At 39.3% G+C, this 14,309-nt stretch overlaps 1 protein-coding gene across 5 annotated transcripts in view; it reads left to right on the top strand.

Annotated features, from left to right (window-relative positions):
- The first annotated feature begins 237 nt into the window (after positions 1 to 237).
- The window catches only part of LOC107037498 (AT-rich interactive domain-containing protein 2), a 28,325-nt gene continuing 14,253 nt past the window's right edge, over positions 238 to 14,309 (top strand). For all 5 annotated transcript variants that reach the window (XM_015256104.1, XM_015256087.1, XM_015256096.1 and 2 more), the window contains exons 1-2: positions 238 to 1,413; positions 1,522 to 1,615. In XM_015256104.1, the coding sequence (XP_015111590.1) occupies positions 1,322 to 1,413; positions 1,522 to 1,615 (186 nt within the window). In that variant the 5' untranslated portion in view covers positions 238 to 1,321. The remainder of the gene's footprint in view (positions 1,414 to 1,521; positions 1,616 to 14,309) is intronic.

Below are 14,309 nucleotides of genomic sequence, written 5' to 3'. Positions count from 1 at the left end.
CCCGGGCATCTACCCCCCACATCTCCCCCCTAAAACCCCCCAATCCCCCCCGAAAAATCCGCCCCACCCCCTCGATCAAGTGAATTAACCCCCGAAAACCGGCAACAATCGGGGAAAAATCGCGTGTCACCAGTGCATCCAGACATTTCTGCGGTGGGGGACACGAGTGTATCGCGCGCGCGCTCTTCCACGGGCGGAAACGGCGTTTACTGTACAATACCCCCCCCCCTCCGTTACCCAGAAATTCCCAAGTATTTGTGTTTATGATTGAGTGTTAGTTGAAATCCGTGTACATATCGTTCTTGACACGGTGGAGAAGGCCCAGTACGACGCCTCGAACAGTAACCGAGAACTGAACCTCCAGCCGAGATTGTCGGTGGTGGTACATATTAAAACACTCAGCCCCCCCTCTCCCAGCGCTCAACAACCTCTCCTGGCCCCCCTTTAGCAGACGGCATTTCGTTCCTCACTCGTATCGGCCCCTCAAACGTTAAACCGAAAGTGCGCGGAAGGGTAGTGCACACGCGGGGGGATAATGCACTCTAACATTTAATAAAACAATAGTATTAACGGTTATTGAAAATCGTGGAACATTGGTTGGTGGTATTGGGGTGATATGGTGGCTTGTGGTTACTGTGCATCGTGCCTGTGAATTGATGCCAGCCAGTGAGGGACGCCATTTTGATATACGAGGATTTTCGGACGTCAAGCAACGCCGTGTGTTTTTGTTAATGTTTTATTGAGGGATTGATTATTTCGGGGGAGAGACGGTGAATTGGCGTTTGCCAGGGAGTTTTGGAGTTTTCGGTTTGGCGTGAGGGGTGCGGGGAGAGCACTCGTGGGTGCACTTGGGAGCTTGACCCGAGAGACAGTGGACGAACACTTTTGTGGCATTGTGAACGAGCCAGGGGTTCAGGTCTTTTTGGAACTGTTTAATTCGGCTTTTTGACATTTTTTTTTGAGTGGAGGGAGGCGGGTCCCTGCGGTTTTTGGGGGTTGAGGTTTTTTTAGTGGATTTCTTTTTTCGGGGAGCCAGTGAGGGAGATCGCCTTTTTTTTGTTTATTCGGAGTTTTTGAGAGAATTGCTGAGGACGGGAGTGGAATTGTGACAGGTGATTTGTGGCAATTGTTGGGGGGTTTTGAGCGGATTTACGCGGTTTTTGGAAGGATTTATGAGGAATCATTGAGGTATAAATGTGTTTTTTGGACGCTCGGTTCACGGTTAAACGAAGTAGATGTGCACCCGTCAAAGGCGCCAATGCGCGTCCACAATTGTTACTGGTGGACGTTTAGGGGATTATTGTATTGTTGAAGATAAAAAATGGCTAAAATCCTCAATAAGGATCCTGTTACGTACGAGAGGGAGCGGGAGAGCTTCCTCAGGGAGCTCCATCATTTTCACGAGACGAGAGGGTAATTATCGTTTAGTTTATCACGAGTTCCTCCATTTGAGTTTCCATTCGGGGGAACATGGAATTGTGCGTTATCCTTGAAATTGATGTTTCGGTTTTTTTGTTGCAGCACGTCGTTCAAGAAGTCGCCGAAAATCAGTGGCAACGAAATAGATCTTTATCTACTTTATGTCCTTGTTACGGCGCATGGGGGATGGATTAAGGTAATCAAACGAAAGTATTAGTTATTATTATTTTTATTGACGAAAACTCCAGGACGAAAGCCCTTCGGAGACGATACGAACAGTGAGCGAGGGGATAATGAGAAATTTTGGGACGAATTGTTCATGTGAGGATTTATGGTGGAGTGGAATAAATTGATTTTTTTTTAATATTCACAACTCAAACAGATTTATCAATTAAGCTAAGTCGAGGCTAATCGCAAAAGGAAAACTGTATTTTTCATTTAAAGAATTACTCCACTTCATTAACAGGTTAATGAGTCATTAATATTTACAAAAAAAATGACAAATGTCTGTTTTAAGATGATCAAACGCAAGTATTAGTTATTCTTGTTTTTTTATTGATAAAAATCAGGACGAAATCCCTTCGGAGCAGAGAAAAACAGTGAGCGAAACAATAATAAGGAATTTTGTGAGGATTGTTCACGTGATGATTTGTGTTGGAGTGGGGTAAATTGGACACTTGCATTTTTTTTCATATTCACAACTTAAAGAGGTTTATCAACTCGAGGCTTATCACAAAGGGAAAGAACTGCACTTTCCATTTTTAAAAATTATTCCACTTCATCAACAATTTAATGAGTCATTAATATTTACAAAAAAAATGACAAATGTCTGTTTTAAGATGATCAAACGAAAGTATTAGTTATTCTTGTTTTTTTATTGATAAAAATCAGGACGAAATCCCTTCGGAGCCGAGAAAAACAGTGAGCGATACAATAATAAGGAATTTTGTGAGGATTGTTCACGTGATGATTTGTGTTGGAGTGGGATAAATTGGACACTTTACAACTTTGACACTTTGGGGACAATTGGACACTTTGGAGTTTTTTTAATATTTACAACTCAAAGAGATTTATCAATTTGAGGCTAATCGCAAAGGGAAAAATTGTATTTTCCATTATAAAAATTACTCCACTTCATGAACAATTTAATGAGTCATTAATATTCATTTTAAAAAATGACAAATGTTCGTTTTAAGATGATCAAACGCAAGTATTAGTTATTCTTGTTTTTTTATTGATAAAAATCAAGACGAAATCCCTCCGGAGTCAATAAAAACAGTGAGCGAACCAATAATAAGGAATTTTGTGAGAAATTGTTCATGTGATGATTTGTGTTGGAGTGGGGTAAATTGGACACTTGAGTTTTTTTAATATTTACAACTCAAAGAGATTTATCAATTTGAGGCTAATCGCAAAGGGAAAAACTGTATTTTCCACCAAAAAAATTACTCCACTTCATGAACAACTTAATGAGTCATTAATATTCATTTTAAAAAATGACAAATGTCCGTTTTAAGATGATCAAACGAAAGTATTAGTTATTCTTGTTTTTTTATTGACAAAAATCAGGACGAAATCCCTTCGGAGTCGAGAAAAACAGTGAGCGAAACAATAATAAGGAATTTTGTGAGGATTGTTCACGTGATGATTTGTGTTGGAGTGGAACAAATTGGACACTTGAATTTTTTGAAATATTTACAACTCAGAACCAGATTTATCAATTGACCTCAATCGATGTTTATTGCAAAGGGAAGAACTGTATTTTCCATAAAATAATAATTCCACTGTACCAACACTTCAATGTGTTAACTTTACTGAATTAGCTCTTGCATTAAAATCTTTTTTATTTGAGGGTACCAACAATAATCATTAAAGTAATCAATTCACCTAGACTTGGTTTGAGAAATCACTTTCTTGTTATAACAAGAATTGTCCTCGTCTTTAGGACGAGCACAAAATTTATTGACGAATTTTTTTTTCTCCCATTAATGGGATATTTTGCTCTTCAAAATTTACGATCCATAAATTTCTTGATGCAAGTAAAAACGTGCTACTAAAAAAACTCAGTGTAAAAACGGAAGTATTCAGGTTTCATCTTAGAACGTATTTCACTTTGTATATTCAGAAGAAGGGAGAACATGCAGCGATATATAATAGAGCAATAAATAAAACAATTGGGGCAATTGGGTTGTTGCATTGGGAGGGAAAACTGATTTTTGGGATCAAGTCCATTAGGATTACAAGAAAGTGAAGAACTTTTTTCCTATCAGTGTGATATCCGATAACGGAATGAGGAGTTCTGGAGTCGAGTGGTGGAGAGTAACAGATACAAAGAGGTTTTGGGAGTATTGAATTATCTTGGAGGAAAGGCTGGGGATAATTTCAGGATACCTTTTTGGTAGAGATCTGAATTTCGTACGAAAAGGGTCACTTGACGTTTAGCACTAGAACCACTCAAACGTTTTTGGAAATAATAAATTGTATCGATAGGACTGATTTTATTACAAAAACGGTCTCACGTTTTTCTCTGGGTCAAGGTATTTTCGAGATAATCCCACAACTCAGCAGGAAATGGAAAAAGTTTCTTTTATTCAGAGACGAGACTTTGATGAAAATATTCTGGATAAATTGAATTATCTCAATAGTGAGTGGTTTTGCAGATAAATGTCAACTGATATTTTTCACTGAACCTATTCTTTGTGAGATAATTAGGCGATTCAGGAGAAGAGTAATAAAATAAAACATGTCTTCTAAAATATTGAATTATATCGATAGGATTAAATTTTTTACGAACAAGGTTTGACGTTTTTCTTTGGGTCAAGTTATTTTCGAGATAATTCCACAATTCAGCAGAAAATAGAAGACAATTTTTTTTAATTCAGAAACGAGGCGTTGATGGAACTACTCCAGGTAAATTGAGAATTATCTCAATAGTGAGTGGTTTTGCAGATAAATGTCAACTGATAGTTGTCACTGAATCTATTTTTTTCTGAGATAATTAGACGATTGAGGAGAAGAGTAATAAAACAAGACAAGTCTTCTGAACTATTGAATTGCATTGATAGGATTGAGTTTTTTACGAGAAAGTTCTGACATTTTTGAGAAACGAATGACGTAAATCGCCGCCATTCGTCTCGATTTGAAGATTAGGGACGAAAACAATTTCTTAATTTTTCATCTTGAAATTGTTTATACTATTTTCTATTATCCCATCACCACCGAAGAGCCCTTAATGTTGAAAATTTCATTAGCTGCAAAAAATATCTCAACATTTTTCCCTCAACTCTTTGCTCCGGTGTAAACCGAGATCAGTCAACTCTATTTCTCAAAGAGTCTTCCTTAAATATCTTCAAATCTATGGGGAATAATAAAACTCTCAAGCAGATTTTTTGTACAGCAGCCGGAGAGCTGTAGAAATCACCTACACAAATTGGCTATTCCCTTCCCTCCAAGATACTCATCAGAAGAGAAATCTGAAAAAAATTGATTCATCTCATTTCTTCGATCGACTCCCAAATAAAAAAAATTCTGCATTTCCTATGCTTGACCACTGAAACATTCTGTCCATAATCAACCGTAACAAACAACATTCATCCATCGCTCTCCTCAAATCCACCGCAACAGCCCAATAATCCATTTTGCTGGAGTACGTTGAAAAGGTCCAGCAAAAAATCTCAATGCAAATGTTATGAATTTCTCTGGCTTTCTAACAGCTCCCGTCAATGCGCTCCACATCGCCTCCTCACTCAAGCACTCACAACGCTGAGGAATAAAATCTCCTTAACCCCCTCCTCTTGGATGGCTGAAAATACCCAAAAATAGGGGACAATAAAAATACCGTGAGGTTTACGCCCCAGTGCGTGCGAACCTCAAGTATTTACGTAGACGTAACGAACACGTGTGGCACAGGCGATTACTTCCGGTCGATGAGTGGCACATGCAATGCGCAAAGTTCACGAAACTCGAGGATTTTATTCTCAAATTATGCAAGATCTTGTTGTTCAGTCTTTGATTATTGATTCACATTGATTTTTATTCGATTCTCGGGGGCTTTTTCGGGATAATTGGGATTCGGAGGAGCTGAAGCGCAGCGCTGGGAGGACACGGAAGTGGCGCAAGGTCAGGGTCAGCCGATTGAAGGTACCGCGGGTCCGCGGACTGGATGCTATGGCGCATACATGCACGTTTGAGAACGGAGGAAAGGGAGAGGTGGGCATAGTTGCAGGAGAAAGAGAGATGTGATGGTTTGGGTGGGAAAGTCGCTTCTCTGCCTCCTCTAGTCCCCTCTCAACAAGTGTTATCGGACAGTGTGAGGCCTGATAGAGACGCCAGGCGCCGGGTTTATGAGTTATTGGCCAGCTTCAGGGGCACTTCAGAATCGGAAAAAATTGCATTTACAATGCTTCAGTTCCGAATTAATTTACGCTTTTAATTCGGAGGCAACAAAGGGAAATTGCATGCAGGGATTTCAGATCCTTTCATAAAAAATCCAGTGTAACGTTCTTTCATAAATTTTTCATAAATGATGATAGTATACATTAAAGATATTATTATTATTATTATCAATTTATTATTCCATTTTTTTTATTATGCACATTATATTTTATGTTGCATATAGTACTCTGTTATATTTCGCATGTTATACAGAGTTTATATAATATAGTATAGTATTATCGTAATATCTTTAATGTAGGTATCGTCATTTATAAAAAATCTAATGACACAATATGTCGAATAGATTTGCTTAAAAAAAGTCACACTGGGTGGATTATATATAAAAAAATTGAATACATTCTTGAAACTTTTCCTTCGGAAACTTTGATATTAACTTCAGATATCCAATATAAGATTAGGGGAGAGTGGGGTAAAACGGCCCCTTTTGATTTGAATATGACCAAACAAATAGTTCTTGAATAGTTCGCTTGAAAGGTGAAAGTCGAGTGAAGCACGGCTCCTCAAATTTGCATTTGTTAACTATTAACGAATAAACATTTGGGAGACCGAATAAGCCCTAGCGTCTAACTAAATCCATTTGTTAACAATAACTCGTTTTTTCTGTCAGTGTGGCCTGATTTATTGGTCATCTTCAGGTACGCTGTTAAAACAACAAAAATTAGAGAATCGGGAAAAAGCAAAAAATTGTAATTTTTTAGAGATTTCAGATTTTACTGGAAATTCAATGACTTTCTACATTATTTCTCTTCGGGATATTTCGCTCTAAATCCATTATTTTTCTGAACTAATTGCACGATTGAGTAGAGGATTAATGAAACAAGAGAAGTCGCCGAAATTTCACTAAAGAAGTCTTGGAAAATATGGAGTTGCATTGAGAGGATTAAATTCCTTTAAAAAAAGTGACGTTTTTTGAGTCGAGTAATTTTCGAGATGCTTGCACAATTCAGGAGGAAAAAATAATGAAATTTCAGGTTGCAGTGAAATTTCTGTGAGAGTCCACATTTTTTACCATTCGGGAGACGAAAATTTCATGATTTAATAGAATTTTCATGGCCTGATTGGACCGAATTTACAGTTTCCATTAATTTTTTCATCAAATTGCTATGATTCCATGAAAATTGAATTATTCAACGAATTCTTTAATGAAAAATGAGAAACTCCTTGAAATGGCAGTGAAAACTATAATTTGATGAAAATTCGCACTTTATTACACATTTTATCACGCATTTTGTTACCGTGAATTTGTTTTTATTGTTGGAATGAAGAAAATTCCGGTGAAATCTGCTGAAACGAGTCAATTTTTCAAGTGGTAAATACGGAATTACCTCGCTGATGAGCCCAGAGGGAAATCCTATATTTTTTTAAAAGAAAATTCTTGAAATGTTGAAAAATATGTTAATGTCGAAGTTTTACCACTTCATCTACATATTTTATATCACGTTTACCATGAAGTTTTCTCGATAATGTGTGACTTTGAGAGAAAATATTGCGACATTTTTTGCTAGAGATTTCTCCAGCTGCAAAAAGTTCCCTCAACATTTTCTCCTAAAATTCCTACTTTCTCAGATAAATGCGAAATTAATGGACGTGTTCACTTTAATTGTTCCGCAACTTCATCGATTTCACATCTCGCGAGCGTTTTTCGTCATAAATATCCCCAGCAAAAAAAATCTTCCCCTTTATCGTATCCTCGATGAATGAACTCTAAAAATTGAAAAATCAACTCCTAACGTTCTACAATTCTGCTTTACTACTACATCTTCATAAAAAAAAATTCGCAAGTGTTTCATGTCATGTGAAGCGTCATGCGAAGCTCATGCATTGCTGAACCAAGCAAAAATCTCAGTTTTCCTTTAAAAAAAAATTGTCGAGAACATTCTCTCCCCAGAAATCCGTTGCAAGGGCTGGAATAAAAAAATCATAAAAAACCGCAAAATATGTAGAAAATAATTTTGAAGCATCGCTTGCGGGTTACTGGCTGCAGCACAAGGCGCCGGGGCTCGATGGACTGTCTCTCTGGCGGTCGATACGGCAACACCGCGCCCAGTCGCGCGCATACCGGCACCTGCAAAATGAGAGTGTGTCCCGGGCGATGTTGCTGGGTTATGTGAAGTTGTCGAGTGATTCTGCATGTCCCCCACCGACAGCAACACGGCAACGTCGCATGTCGAGGCCCACCAAGAGGGAGGGAGGGAGAGAGAGAGAGAGACAGAGATAGAGCTAAGAAACTCAACCTCCCAAACGGCGGAGTACAATTTCGCTCTCTTATTTGTTAATCTTTTCTTTGTGGTCATCATCTCTCAACTTTGATGAAAAATATTTTCTGCATTATTTTTATGAAAAAATTTTTTCGAAATCAACCATTTCGTTTGTTTAATCGGGATTATCCAAAATTTTCGCAGCGATTATTTTGTGACGATCTTTTTTAATGTATTTCGTCTTTTAATTTTCAACTTCAAATTTAATGTTCAATAATTTCGCTCTCTTATTTTTTAAACCCTTCTTTGCAATCATCATCTCTCAACTTTCATGAGGGATATTTCATGAATTATTTTTATGAAAAAATTTTTGGAATTAAACGTTCGAACCTGAAGCGCCATACGTGAGAATTTTCATAATTTTGTCATTTCGTTTATTTGATCGGGATTATCGAAAATTTTCGCAGGGATTATTTTTCGCCGATCTTTTTTCATGTATTTCATCTTTCAATTTTCAACATCAATTTTAATGTATAACAATTTCGCTCTCTATTTTTTTACCCTTTGCAGTCCTCATCTCTCAACTTTGATAAGGGATATTTCCTGCATTTTTTTGAAGAAAAAATTTTTGAAATGAATTTCAAAGTGTAGTCTTAAAGAAGCGCAATACGTGAAAAATTCCACAATTTTATCATTTCGTTTACTTGATCGGAATTATCGGAAATTTTCGGAGAGATGATTTTTCAATCATTTTCTTAATTATAAAAAATAATGTGCAAGGTTTTACTTTTAATTTAGACACAATTTGCGATAAATAATCGAATGGAAGAAAAGAAAAATTGATTTCGAAGGGGGAGTCAGCAACTGGAGCAAAAGTCTCACGTCTTCCCTTTCTTTTTCACGTACGAGACATATGAAACTTCAAAACCGTAATATGTATTCGCATTGCGATGAAATCCGGCAACATCGTCGAATTTGCGAGGCATATTGACGAAGGCTTTTCTCAACCGTAAAACATTTCTCCTATCCCCTGTATCCGAGTCCCCCGAGACCCCGATGAGAGAACCCTTTTCCAATCTCTGATGGCAAGATCCAACCCCTGGTACTTTAGAACCTCGTGGTTCCTACGAAAGTGAGTCATAAAACTTTCCTGGTACCCAAGCCTCAAAGGTTCCCCGACGAGGGGGATTTTATCCGTTAGAAGTCTCCAACCCCCCAGACTCATTCAAGAGTAGGGTTGGAGATTTCTGAGGTATAAAAATCCCCCTCATCGGGGATACTTCACCTCCTTCATGAACAGTTAACCAGCAATTTTCCTGGAAGTGACATTGAATTCGATTTAGTAGAAAAATCATAAAATTTAAGATTTCATCCGTGAGATGCTGGATTTGATGGAAAATTGAATGAAATTTGAAATTTTTGAGCAGCAGGAAGAGCAGAGCTCTCCGATTTAAACGAAACATGAAGATTCAGTGCTAAATTATGTAGAATTAATCAATCAATCAATCAATCAATTTGAAATTTAAGAATATATTTACCTTAATATTGATATTTTTATAATTATTTATATTATTTAATATAAATATTGAAGTAAAATAAGAAGTAGTATTATTTAATATGTATATAATATAAATAATAATAAAATATTTATATTTTCATGGAATAATGGAATCGCCTTATTGCTCCAGTCGTTTATTCCATAAAATTTTGAATTTTCAATGACGACATTCCTTGAAATTTCGGCGGAGCTACTAGCTGATAAGAATATCAAGGACGCCCCCCTCCCGAAATTACAGCCAAATCATTTCAAATCATGCGCAAACTTGTTGGCACAAATTATTATTTAACCCTTGCACCCCTAAAAACCCCTAAATTGAAACTTCTCCTGGTCAATATTCCATTAGTAAACGGAAAATTCCACAATATTGACCCAAACGCCACATGCCCTTTATGTAATCCACAGGATCTAGAAACAATAGAGCATGTCTTCCTGAGATGTCCCATGTCCTGTACCCCCAGATCTCAATATCTCAGTTCATATTTTGTTAATGGATGGACAAATGATAATCTGGATTTTTGTAGTGTAGCACTGAAGAGAGTACCAAAGCGCTGTATTTTTATGTCTGTGATGCGATGAAAATCAGGGAACAAATCCTAGATATTTGTTAGACTATAAAAGTGGGTAACATTTTATTTCTGTACGTCTGCCGTTTTATTGTATGTAAGGAAAACACCCACAAATTTCTTCCCTGTCTCTCTCTTTTTCCTCCTCTTTCTTCCTCTCACGAGCCATCAAGGCCGGAATAAAACGCAATTTTTTATAGTCGAGCTACACCTGAAATATCTAATTTACTCGCCAAATGATGTTCATACTAGACTAATATTTTATCTACCTTTGCATTCTCTTTTGTATTTATAAATGCCTTCGTATTTCTCTACTCCCCCCTTGCTAAGACGGAATAACTCATAAACAATAAACGAAATAAATAATATTCCATTAGTTCCAGCCTTCGCAGCCTCTCTCCTCCTGAATTACAGAAACCTCGTTTCCAGTATATTCAGAGGGCCCCTTTATAAATTGAATTTTAAGGTGTTTCGCGTAAAAAGTCAAAATAGCGAAAAAAATGGAAAATTCAGGGGAAAAATGCAAAAAAAAATTAACACTCCGTAAATGTTGGAATGCACACCCAAATAATTCCTCGAAAATTTTCGTGTTCAAGAATTACTAGTATCACGGCTCGAGAATGACACTTCAATTTCACCCCCTCCCCTTCCCCCCACATAATACTAGTTATCAATTTTTTGGAAACAAAAAAACTTCGCTCCCTCCATTACCACAATGTCCAGTGCCTCAAGTTTTCGTTTCCAAAAATGAATAACCATGGACATGACGATGAAAATGCAGCACCTGTAAGAGGCACCGTCACCCCTTAAATACATTCCAGTAGCGAAGTGGTAAAACGGTTCAAGTCGACTCATCTCCCACTTGAGTTTTTGACGAATATTTCCGAATCTAAGGGAGATACCGAAATTTTCGTAACGACATTTGTTGTAGCTCTCAATCGGCTCTACAAAAAAGGTTCTACCAAAAATTTCACTATCTCCCTTAGATTCCGAGATATTCATTGAAAATTGGTCAATAGTCAAAACTAACTTGTACCGTCTCACCACTTCACTACTGATTTGTGGCCCGTCTTCGCCGCTGGAACCGCGCAAATTCCGCTACCTCAGTGGGTCACTTTCTTCAACCAGCTCTGTGGCCCCTCCCTGCACCCCCTTCAACCCCAAAAAACCCATCCCCCCACTCTCAACCTCTCCCCTCCCCCCTTCATCAAAGCCATCACCGACAACACCCTTGTCTCCCCACCGATTCCCCACCCACACCCGATATTTTGAGAGCCGTCTGTCGATGCCGGCCGACGTTCATTGAGTGTCTCTCGTAGGTGCGAGGCTCATTCACTCCTCTTACCCACCGGTGTGGAAAAAAAAACTCTGAGCAAACGGAGAGAAGTGGGTCCCCGGTACCCAGCGCGGGCGGCACGAGCGGTGCACGACTAGAAGAGGGGTAGCTCGGAGTCACCCAAGAGAGCCAGGAGAGTGGTGCAGAGGGGGCGGGAGAGCGCGCGAAGGGGGGAGGGGGGGAGCTTTGAGCAACAGCAATCAGCTGATCTCTCCAACGACGGCAGACCGCGCGTCGCGTCATTCCTCCCCCTCCCCTCCCCCCTCAAAACACTACCTATCAACTCTCTTTCGGTCTACGTCTCTATCTTCGTCCCAGCTCGGCCTTCACCGGCATATACTCACTTGCCCCCTTTTGGCCCAGTCCTCCCTCTCTCTCTCTCTCNGTTATTCCCACGTTTCCAACCCCGGGCCCCTGTCCACACTCACCTCCCCACCCGAAGCAAAACCCATTTCCGCGTCGTCCTCTGACTCCTTCTACCGTGCCCCCGGCACAGAACGATCAGCTGATTCGAAATACGTCAGTTGTAGCGTGGGCCTCCGCAGTGAACCACGTGCGTTCGATAACATTGTGGATCGTGTGCAGTGGTGAGTCCCGGCGGGGTTTGGTGGAATCGCGGGGATTGGTGGTTGAGATGGCGGAGAAAAAAAATTTTCGTCATTCCGGCCGTAAGGCAGCGATTCACGAACGCGTAGCGTTTCTGTTAACAGCTTACAGCCGTTATTAGGACAAAATAGTATATTTCGTCATTAGGCCGAAAAAAAATTTTATGGCGAATATGAGGTTTGGAGCACGAGCCGAAGGCGAGGGCCGAAGGCGAATCATATTCGTCAGAAATAGTTATTTTTGTCATTCCGGCGGTGAGGCAGCACTTCACGGACGTTCCGCTCCGCTCCGCGTCCGTGAATCTCTGCCTACGGCCGTCATAACAAAAAATACTGTTCGTCATATGGCCAAAAAAAACTTTTCTAACTCATGTGATTGCGACCCTCACCTTCGGCTTCGGCTGCAAACTCATATTCGCCAGAAAAGTTTTTTTCGGTCTAATGACGAAACATACTCTTTTGTCATCAGAGAGATATCATTGGTTTCCAGAAACATGTCACTGATTTTTAGGAATCGATCGCCTACACTGAGAGCAATATTCAGTAAAAAATTGCAAACGGCTGTATTTTTGATACAGCTGTAATTGTACTTGGTCTTTCTACGTACATGGTCTTTCCTTCTTTCTCGAATTTCCTAGACACTTCTTGCGTTCCCTCGAATTTTCTAGAAACTCCTTGAATTCTCTCGAATTTCCTAGAAACTCCCTGAATTTCCTCGAAATTTCAAGAAACTTCTCGAATTACCTCGAAATGTCTAGAATTTTCTAGATTTCCTATAGATGGCGCTGCACATAAGGATCGTTTCCCAAAATGCCCCCTCATATTAAAACCATAGACGTATCCACGTCAAAATTACGGAACAATCCACGTAATCCGTAATTTACAAGAGTGTAAGGGTCGAAAAATCCTATGTAAGAATCGTATGTACGTATCCATACATGGTCTTTCCTTCTTTCTCGAATTTCCTAGACACTCCTTGCGTCGCCTCGAATTTTCTAGAAACTCCCTGAATTTCCTCGAAATTTCAAGAAACTTCTCGAATTACCTCGAAATGTCTAGAATTTTCTAGATTTCCTATAGATGGCGCTGCACATAAGGATCGTTTCCCAAAATGCCCCCTCATATTAAAACCATAGACGTATCCACGTCAAAATTACGGAACAATCCGCGTAATCCGTAATTTACAAGAGTGTAAGGGTCGAAAAATCCTATGTAAGAATCGTATGTACGTATCCATACATGGTCTTTCCTTCTTTCTCGAATTTCCTAGACACTCCTTGCGTTCCCTCGAATTTCCTAGAAACTCCCTGAATTTCCTCGAAATTTCAAGAAACTTCTCGAATTACCTCGAAATGTCTAGAATTTTCTAGAATTCCTGTAGATGGCGCTGCACATAAGGATCGTTTCCCAAAATGCCCCCCCATATTAAAACCATAGACGTATCCACGTCAAAATTACGGAACAATCCGCGTAATCTGTAATTTACAAGAGTGTAAGGGTCGAATAATCGCATGTACAAATGTTTTTCTCCTGCAAACGAGTTTGCACATGACGTTAAAATATTGGAACACCCCTAGATTCACCTGAACCAAACCCTCCGCTGGCGAATCTTCCGCTAATTTCAACTTCGTTGGGGTGGTCTATTTGTGGGATACTGCTGTGGTGGCGTGTTTTTACGAGGCTGCGAGGTGCTCCTCAAGTTGATTGGATTCTGCGGTTCAAGAGGTGTTCGGGGGCAAACTTTGTTTCATCTTGTTTTTGAAGTGTCGAGTCTTGAAAGGAGCATTGAGTGAATTCATTCGACTTGAGTCGAGGGGGAGGGTCTTCATGAATCTCATCATTGGTTCCTCACAGTGATTGTCAAGTGACATTCATCTCATTCACTCACTCCACAACTTCTCTTGAAAATAGGGTATTTTTAGATAACCGAACCGGTGAATAAGTGAATAAGAAACTTTATTATTTTTACTCTTCATTTAATAACAGTCGTAAGACACATCCTCTCTACCAATTCCTCGGAGGAGGAACTAAATGACAACAGGAAACAACTCCCTGAGCTTCTGATGACGTGCGCTCAATAAGTCCTGTTCATTCACCTCAATTTAAACTTGAAAACCGAAGCATAAACATCGTGGCTCACACAACTCACAACATCCTCCCCCCCCCCCCCCC

The sequence above is a fragment of the Diachasma alloeum genome, unplaced genomic scaffold, assembly GCF_001412515.2.
Source record: "Diachasma alloeum isolate Michigan unplaced genomic scaffold, Dall2.0 Dall_scaffold_00177, whole genome shotgun sequence".
NCBI classification, from domain to species: domain Eukaryota; kingdom Metazoa; phylum Arthropoda; class Insecta; order Hymenoptera; family Braconidae; genus Diachasma; species Diachasma alloeum.
This window is presented reverse-complemented; position numbering and strand designations above follow the sequence as displayed.